Genomic DNA, 10280 nt, shown 5'->3' with positions numbered 1-10280 from the left:
GCGCTATGTCTATGTCGTCGTAAAGCTCATACAGCTCATCGTTCCATCGTCTACGATATTCGCCGTTGCCAACGTGCAAAGGTCCAAAAATCTTACGCAGAATCTTTCTCTCGAACACTCCAAGCGTCGCTTCATCGGATGTTGTCATCGTCCAAGCTTCTGCGCCATACGTTAGGACGGGCATGATGAGAGTCTTGTAGAGTGTTAATTTTGTTCGTCGAGAGAGGACTTTACTGCTCAATTGCCTACTTAGTCCAAAGTAGCACTTGTTGGCAAGAGAGATTCTTCGTTGGATTTCAAGGCTGACATTGTTATCGGTGTTAATGCTGGTTCCTAAAAACACGAAGTCTAGTGGAAGATTACCACTTCGTAATATCTTCAAAGACGTATCTGGTCCAACAGGATATGCCAAAAGATATATTATGAATGGTGAAGTAGTAGAATGGTTTAGTAATCGGCCACCATATGCCTAAACATATAATATCTTGCACGGCATTAGAAGCCTCCAGAGTTTTAGGTAAAAAATAGAACCTAACAAAAAAAAAACAAAATTGAAAGCTTTCATTGAAGTTTTGTATGGTCGGAGAGAATACGAAGCAACAAATTTGAACCTTTCATATTTATGGAATATCGAAAACTTCTTTGCAAACATCATAAGCAGATATGATTTAGCCGAAATTGTGAGATTTATTCACCTTGATAAAAAAAAGTGAGAGAGAGAGAGAGTCAACGTCTACAAAGCGATAAATTTGCTTTAGTATCAGCAATATGGGACAGGTTTATTGAAAATAATATAAAGTGCTACAAATCAAGGCCAAATATTACAATAGACGAACAACTCTTGTCCAAAAAAACACAAAAACCAGATACAGATTTACGCAATATTTGCCGAATAAACCTGACAAATTTGATATAAAATTTTGGCTAGCATCTGAAATTCAAACCAAATATATTGCAATGGGTTCCTTGTTTAGGAAAAGTTGAGACATGAGTAACATTACAGCGAATTTGTCGTGCTCGAACCGGCCGAACCATTCACTATAAAGGGAAGAAATGTAAAAATTTACTCCCTTTTACAAGCGTACCGCTAGCATCTAAATTACTAGCCAAAAAAACTATTATGTTTCCAACCAATACGCGGAAACAAAAGAGAACTACCAAGAATTTGTAAAACAAAGAAGGATACTAGCTCTAGATTTGCATCATTACTGTATAAACCGACTGCGAGAGTTTCTACAATTTACAAAAGAAATCCGAAGAAAAGAGTTTTTATATTGAGTTCGAAACATATAAAGGGTTTTTCAGTAAGAGCGCTTCAACTTTTGAACTTTTTTGAATAAAACACAAACGGTTTGACTTTTTTAACTAATTTTTTTTTATTATCGAGTTTGAACATATACATTTAAGTATGAAATTTCTTTTGCATGACCACCGCGTGCACGTTTTACGAAGTCCAATCGTTGAACCCAATTTTCGACCACTCTTTTGCATAAATCGGCCGAAATTCCAGCAATTCCGCGTTCAATATTGGCTCGGAGCTCACAAATCGTCGCCGGCTTGTTACTGTAGACCAATGACTTCACATAACCCCAAAACGGGACGGCTTGTTAAATGGACCGTAAAATGGCCGTAATGCTCTTAAAGGAGCAGCAACAGAACGATTATTTTCATAAAAAATTTGCACGATTTGCAATCGTTACTCAAGTGTGTATCGTTCCATGATGAAATGTATACTAATGAAGTTTACAAATGACAAGCGAAAAATAAAAAATATTGCGTCGTTCGCCCTCCTTCCGATAGGGAAAGTTGAAGCGCACCTATTAAAAACCCCTATATGTAAGTAAATCCGTCAGATTTCGTAAAAGTAAGAAGCTCTTATATGAAACAGTTGAATTTTATAACAAAACTAAATTTGGCATAGACATTGCAAAATAAAAGAGAAAAAGAAATTTTGCAACAAATCAGGACCAAAAAGATTGCCTCTTCAAGTTTTTTTAACATTTTAGATTTAGCAGGCATAAATGCATGGATCTTGTATAAAGAAATAACAGGTGAAAATATATCCAGAAAATATTTTCGTTTTCAATTAGCGAATGAACTTGCCATTGAATATGCCGATGGAAATGTTAAAGCACGAGAAGCTAATGTATCACCAACTTCAAAGGCCTTACTGTGTTCACGCAAATGGTTTAAAATAGGGTACTGCAGCAATAATAAGACTACTCATTTGTAATATCTGTAAAACGTAAAACAAAAAATGTATTCAAAAGAAAAATTATATTTGTGAGAAATCTGACAAATTACAATTTTTATACCATATAATTCGCTTTATACTATCAAAAATAATTTAACTTTGAAATAAAGATTTATTTATATGCAGTTTTTATCACTGAAACATATTTTATTTATTATACTTACTATACTCGTACATAAAATGCGAAATTCCTTTTGTTGCAAACTAATTTTTGAATAAATTAAAAAATATTATTATTACGTATTTTTTAAAGACCAGACATTTTGACTGGTTTCGGTACAAGTAGCTTAGTCGAAATCCTCAGTAGTTCTACTGTTAATAAGAGGGCAAACACCTCATGTGGATATCACCGCGTTACTCCAAATTTGAATTACCCAATTTCGCTATTTTTCTAATCACAAATCTGTTCAACGAATGAAAAAGGTCGGAGGTCATTATGATAGCCAAATCAGAAAAATATGCAACCCTGCCGTCATCGTGTAGACCAGAGGCCGACAACCTGCGGCTCTTTGGATGTGAAGCTGCGCCTCTTCAATTTCATACGCAAATATTATTCTATCTCTCAGCCACCATTACTTGCTGACAGTAAAGAATTCTTAAACGAAATGTATACTAAATATACCGACCTCCCTGAATAAAACCAGTGCAACTATTTACACGAATCACTTCAGCACAGTTATAAAATTTTTTTTTTTTAATTGAGCAATTCAAAACCAAAATTCCTCTCAATACAAATACGAACGAAATCCACATTGAACCATTTGGAATTGATACTGGATCTCTAGAAATGCAATTGAACGATTAAAAAAGTAAAGGTTTGTGGAGTGGAAATTTTACAGAGTTGAGAAGCCAGTTGAAAGAGTTGGAGGTGCAGAAATGGATGTGCTTATATGTAATGCAATAAAAGTGTACAGAGTCAAAGGTAAAGCCGCCCGTTGAGGCACTTATATTCGACGCATGGAATAGTCCTCCAAATTCCTACAGTGAGGTGCAGAAGTTGGCATTTGGAGTGCTGACTATCTTCGGATCGCCATATTCGGGCCAGAAGCGTTCTCTTCCATGAATGTAATTAAAAGTAAAGTAAGAAGATAAGTAACAAATGAAAATTTAGAGTCGTGTTTAAAACTTAAAACCACAAACTGTGCGCCAAATTTATCCAAACTTTCTAAAACCATTGAATTTGTTTGCTCAGTTGTTTGTTATTGAAGAACAATACGAGCTAGTGTTTTAAGTAAATGTTTCATTCTTTTCATTTTTTACTTAAATAATAAGTAATTATCGAATAATGCCATATAAAGGTGAAGTCCAAAATAAACAAGACTGGCGTCATAAAAAAGTTACGGCACCATCTTTTTAATCAGTTAGTGCATTGGAAGTTACATCCCTACCTGTCTTCCAGTGAAAGTTTGGTGACATTCGGTTCAGTGGAAGCGAGGTCATTGCGTCTAAAGTGTCCGTATGTTTGTGTCATCGGTATAAAAATGAGTTTCGAACTAAGAGCTAATATAAAATTTTGTTTCAAAATCGGCAAAACGTTTACCGAAACATTTGAATTGATGAAAAAAGTTTATGGCGATGATTGTCTATCTCGTGCCAGAGTTCATAAGTGGTTTACACGTGTTAGATATGGTTGTGAGGACATAAATGACAATGAAGATACGGATCGCCCAAAATCAGTAATCACCGAAAACTCCATCGAAATTGTTCGTAAATTTATCAAAAATGAACCGAAATCATCGTTGAAATTCATGGAATCGGAGTTGAATATCTCAAAAACATCGATTTATCGCATTTGAACTGATAATTTCGGCTTACGAAAGGTGTGTGCACGTTTCATACCGCACAAGTTAACTGAGGACCAAAAATTGCTCAGAATTCAACATTCGAAAGACCTCATTAAAGAGGCGAGAAAAGACGACAACATCCTTTACAACATTGTAACTGGTGATGAAACGTGCTGCTTCCAACATGAACCTTGAACTAAGCGTCAAAGTGTCGAATGGAAGGCTCCAGACGAGCCACCACCCACAATATCGCGTTTGGAGAAGTCAAAAATCAAGTCGATGCTCATTTGTTTTTACGATTCCAAGGGAATTATCCACAAGGAGTTTGTGCCAACGGGCCAAACCGTCAATGCAATTTTCCATCTTGGCGTTTTGAAGCGTTTGTTGCATGGTATTCGTCGAATTCGCCATGAATGCCGCGAAGGAGGAAGCTGGTGCTTAATGCATGATAATGCTTCATCTCATCAATCTACTCTTGCGACTGATTTTTTGACTAGAAATCGCATTTTAACCATCAAGCACTCACCGTATTCGCCTGATATGGCTCCCTGTGACTTGTACCCATTCGGAAAATTGCATTTGGCCAGGAAAGGAAAGCGTTTTGCGATCGTAGAGGCCATCCAAAAGGCTTTAACCGACATCCTGAAGGGCATTGCGATCAATGACCTGAAACACTCTTTTGAGAAGCTTTTAGTCGAGGACAGAGGGGACTATTTTGAATAAATAAAGTCGAAGTTATCAGAACAAAGCACCTGTCGTTTCTATTTTAGCTCAGTCTTGTTTATTTTGGACTTCACCTTGTATATTATCTAATTTATTGTGTAAAACTCTGCTTGACAAACACCCCTAAAAATAAATATATATTTTTTCTTATGAATAAATAGGTTATTATTTTGTTATCAAAAAACTTTATTTATGCTAAAACTTTTGAAATTTTTTAAATTGTAATGTGTGACTCTTCCGATTCAAAAGTTGGCTACCAATGGTAAAGACCGATCTGCTTAGGGTTAGAGGCACTCATCTAACACCCCTTTCCTTCTGGACCCAACCTGTCGACACAGCAAGTTTCCTGGGCCTACCGTTAGATGAAGATGACCGGTGATGCACCCAACACTGACAGGATTAAGTATACTACTGCAACAACAACAAGCAATCTGCTTACTGCCTTGCCTATCGAAACTTTAGAAAAAAATAATGTTATTGAAAATAAATCATTACCTTGGAAGATATGACCAGGAACCGAAAATGATCACTATTTTCAAATTAGCAAAGAAAAAAATCAAAAGCTTCCAAACATCATAGAACAGTTTCCAATATATGTGTGTATATATGTATGTATGCGCACATGAATCTTTCACAATTTACAATTTTTTGAGCGATATCTGTAAAAAATATTATTAAGAATCACATTTCGATTTTTAAAAAATCGGTCAGAAAATGCAATCATAAATCGATTTATACTTTTTTCATCAAATATTAAACTTATTTTTCGAGTGTTATTCTTTCGTTTTTTTTTCTCTTTTTTTCTCGCTTTGAAATAATGATCATTTTGTGTATGGTTATTTTTTTATATGAAAAATATTCCCTACTCTTTTTTGTAGATTTAAATTTGTTATCAAAAATAACGATTATTATTTTTTAGTTTTATGTTTTGATCGATAAATTAGCTCATTTCCTTAGCGCTATTTTTTGTCTCAGAAATAAAAATAAGTTTTGAGTTTTAGTTTGGTTTTTGCAGATCGAAAAACTTAAAAACTCTAAGCTCACCTCATTTCATCTCAGCCCAACTCATTTGAACTCACCTCAATTAATCTCAGCTCAGCCCACTTTTATCACCTCAATTAATCTCAGCTCAACTCACCTTAGCTCACCTCACCTCATCTCAACTAGCCTCACCGAACAGATATAAAATGCACTTTATGTACACTCGTGTTCACATAATTATGTCACTTTATCCTTTTACAATCAGTCTTATCATGAGTTTCGCCCGGAAAAAAATTAACGAAGAGTTTTTGCATTTGTCCGAAAGGAAAATATGTGTCGGGAGTTTCATCTAAAATAAATTTCACTTCGAATTATTCGAACATACAGATATCAACTCTGATAGCTCGATGACAGGTTAAAATATTGATAAAATTTAAAATGCATTGAAAGCAATGCGAGTTTTACATGAGGAAAAACAAAATGTAGACCATCATGCAACTTGGAGACAGCAGAAGGATAACTGTAATCCGCTACAACTACCGGAATCTTTGTAAGCATAATTCAATTTATTGTTTGTATATCTACTAAGCCAATTGAATATTTTCGGGTATATGGAAGCTCTTGAATATTTATTTCCTAGATATGCTAACCAATTCATTACTAAGCTCAAGTCAAAATTTTAATATTCTGGCAATCGCCAAACTTAACGCTTAATTGCGATTTTTTGCAAAGGGTTGATACCAAAGAGGGAGATATTGATGTTGGCCTTCACACTCGTCTCTGTTACACTTCGAAAACCTCATAAGTCAAAATTATAAAATTTTGCCATCAAAACTTTTCTTCAAAATTAGATGGCAACGCCCTTTAAATATACAATATTATTGGATTAAAGTCTATACGCTTACATTGATATAGCTAATGTACATATTTCTTTTACAATTAATATGTTTTTGTAAACAATTTCTTGACTTCCAAAATATAGGTGGCAACACTCTCTCATTAGTAATTCACTTCCCTATTACCCATCGGACTACGAAATTTGACATACAAAGTGTTAGAGCTAATTTCATTATTTGTATGCAATAATAGGTTCACATACATATATCGAGATTATCTACTTTTTCGAACTTAACTCACAATCCACAATTAAAAACCGAGATTACCCATACAAAATTTCGCTCTCAAAATCTGGGATTATAAAATAATCTCAGATTATAAATACAGTTTTTGCTGTACTCCACGCCCCTGAGTTTTCTGAGTTATCGATAATTATTATTACAAATGTAACGCTTTGGCTTTTATTACTTATTATAAAATGCTTATTATATCGCATGCGTTTTGCTGCTATAATTTGCTACAACCTCATTAGATGTCGTTAACGGATTTCAACGGCAACAAATTGCCTAATTAAATTATCTATTGCTTATCTTTGCCTTTTCTTCATTTCGTCAATAATAATTAAACAAATCAAAAACATTAAGCAATTCCATTAAACCAATTTCTATGAAGTAAAATCTTTCAAAACAGTTGACAGCTAATCTGCCATATCTGAACAGGTAGATTCATTTTTCTGGATTTATTGCTAATCATTGCATATGTGAGCGTACTTTAATTCAATCTCGATTACCTTGAGAAAACAAATCGTTGTCTGCCCTAATATTTATCGGAAATTTATCGATATTAGATGCCAAGCCAAACGCATTTTCTCTGAGTTTGTTGAATTCCGAAAATTTAAGTTCGTTGGTTAATTAAAATAACCTTAAATTCAAAAGTTAAAAAAATTCTTATTTCTGATTACATTCCATTTTTATGTAATATCTAATATGGAATATAACGGCCAGGTGTAGCTATCAATATTTTAACATAAATCTCTCCCAGTCTAACATTTAACTTTTATCCAAAAATTAATTTCATTTTTTGGTAACAAAAAATCATAACTAATCGTTTTTATTAGCATTTCAAACAAAAGAAATTTTATATTTACGCATTTACTTGGTTTTGTTATAAAATAATTTAGTGCTCATCCACACCCCGGTTAAAAGCATATCTCGCTTGCTCGCTCATTGCCAAATGTCATGATTGTTGTCTGAAATGCGACGTTGAAGTTCGCATCGTCACGTTTTGTTTGTATTTTTACGTTTTCTCTCATTCTCGTCAGCTTCTTGTTCTCTGTTTTGAGGATGTTTGACGTTTATGCTGTCGTTTCTTTAGTTTGTTTTTCTTGGTTTTGTTTTGCGTTATTGTCGAGTTGCGTGAATAATAACTTTTACAAAATTTGTATTTTGTGTTACTTCATCTAACTAAATTTATATTTAAAAACATTAGTGGTCCAGTGTATGTGTGTACAAGATATTAAATAATGGCTGCAGCACCAGTGGAATTGTCGATTGCAGAAATAAGAAAATACATGCTCAATAACGATTTCAAGGTGACAAATCATGCGTTGGTTAAGCATTTCAAGCACTTTCTCACCAAACCCGATACCCAAAGTGAGTCATATTCAAATGTGCACATTATCCTACTTCCACCGGAGTCCATAATTAACACTAGCCTTCATTTTGGCACAAACTAGCAACAAATCACTTGTTGCATATGTATTGACCGATTGGCATTCAAACGCTAATACTTGCTTTTGTCTCCTCTTATTCCATTGCAGACGAGGCGCGCAAGCTATTTAAAGTTTACGTAAATATTTTGGCTACCATAAAAAACGAAAATAATCAAAAATATTTAATATTACGTAAAAAGTACATAAATGAACTGCCACCCGATGACGTTGTTCAGCGGGCAGTAGCTGCAGCTGGGGCTGAAGCTATGCCTAGTAGCCCCGGTGGCATGTCAGTGATATCGGAAAGCGCAATGGTGTCGCCAATACGACAGCCTCCACCATATGTGCCACCGCCTGAAGTAACAACACCCAACGTGAACTGCGGTTGTTTAGATAAAATAGTGGAAGTAGCCACAATAGAAACCAGTAAAACAGCACAGGCAGTATTTGCAGAGCCTGAAATGCATGCGTTAGACACAAATAAAAATCAAGAAGAAAAAAAAGAATCGGAGGTTGAAAAGCGTTTACAAGCCATTTTGAAAGAGGAACAACGAGAGGATAAAGAAAATATTCCGCGCTTCTCGTTTTCTTCTGCAGATTCGGCAGCTTCACTTAGCAGCAAGTCCAGTAAGGAAACAATTGACTCAGACGTCGATCCTCCCGGCAATAATGTAAGCGTTAAAGAGGCTACTCGTAAATATAATCGGCTTGTGTCTGAGGAAGAAGCAAAAGCAGCTGTGGTATCACCTTCAGCTAAAAAGAAACCCGAAGAAAAAGAAGAGGTAAGTAAGTAATGCTTTTCCTGTTGCAGTTTACAAGTGTTTGTGTGTGTGTTTTTAACATTTAAAAAGAGAAAATATAAGTTAATTATTTAATTATATTTTTCTCTACTCGCTATGTCCAACTTAAAAGTTTGGTCAGTGTTACATAACGAAATTTCTTGACTAGCTAATCTGTGAAATGTCGGATATGCCCCTTGCTTTAGAAAGCCAAGCAAGCCAATCGCAATCAACCACAACAATAGAAATGCAATGCAAAATGTGCTCAAATTATGCAAGCTCCGCGAAAAACATCAACCTGAGCGAACGTGATTCTGAATAAATAAAAATTTGCTTGAACGAAATACAAAAACCCAGTGTGCCTAGTTAATATTATTATTATTATTTATTAACAAATTAACCAAATTATTACGTTAATATTGAGCGAGTATTAGCTGCCAGGACTATCAGCTCTACAAAAATAATGTAAAAACAGTAGGACAAGTATGTTTTGTGTTGAAATAAAAGGTGTATGTTTATGCTTATGTATATCCTAAAAACTAAATAATCAAAATGTATAATAATTTAAATTCGATTATATTCCCGGATGTAGGGTTTTTAAAAAATTCAATCCAGTTATTCGTGAGGTAATAATTTGTTGCGTCTGCCAAAACGGGGCAATCATGAAAAATGGGGTTTAAGGAGAGAACTCCCCCGCAATGTGTGCAGACTAGAGGTGGCTCCGCGGTCAGAATGTGTTCGTGCGTGTCAGTAGTGTGGCCAAGCCCTATACGGGGAAATCTTTTATCTGTGTTGTCCATAAGCCGGAAAGGCATTGCAAGGTTGTTGTTGTTGTCGTTGTTGTTGTTATAGCAATAACTTTGCCCTGTCGGTGTAGTGTATATCACCGGTCGTCTTCGTCGTCTAACTCATCTAAAGGTAGGCCAAGGAAACCTGCTGCTTCGACGCGTTGGGTCCAAAGGGAGAGGGGTGTTAGATGAGTGGTTTTAATGCGGCATGTGAAAAGGTGGTTAGTGTTGTTGTTGTTGTAGCAGTATAAATATTCCCCATATTTACATACGGGGAATGCTGCTGGAGTGACAGTCCTTGGCCGGATATAAATCCGGGTCGTTTCGGTAACGTAGAACCGACTGTCGTGGAAACGGGTGGTTAGTGTCGTGCGGGGTGCCTTCACATGCAGGACATTTGTTTAGTTTGTCGGAGTCAATTCT

General features: G+C 35.4%; 1 protein-coding gene across 1 annotated transcript in view; it reads left to right on the top strand.

The window, feature by feature from the left end:
• Positions 1 to 7870: 7870 nt before the first annotated feature.
• The window catches only part of LOC129240741 (ankyrin repeat domain-containing protein SOWAHB), a 146825-nt gene continuing 144415 nt past the window's right edge, over positions 7871 to 10280 (top strand). Inside the window, exons 1-2 of the mRNA XM_054876713.1 lie at positions 7871 to 8231; positions 8399 to 9072. Of these exons, the coding sequence (XP_054732688.1) occupies positions 8102 to 8231; positions 8399 to 9072 (804 nt within the window). The 5' untranslated portion in view covers positions 7871 to 8101. The remainder of the gene's footprint in view (positions 8232 to 8398; positions 9073 to 10280) is intronic.

This window comes from Anastrepha obliqua, chromosome 3 (genome assembly GCF_027943255.1).
Source record: "Anastrepha obliqua isolate idAnaObli1 chromosome 3, idAnaObli1_1.0, whole genome shotgun sequence".
NCBI lineage: Eukaryota > Metazoa > Arthropoda > Insecta > Diptera > Tephritidae > Anastrepha > Anastrepha obliqua.
Note: the sequence above shows the minus strand (reverse complement) of the source record. Positions and strands in the feature narration are given on the sequence as shown.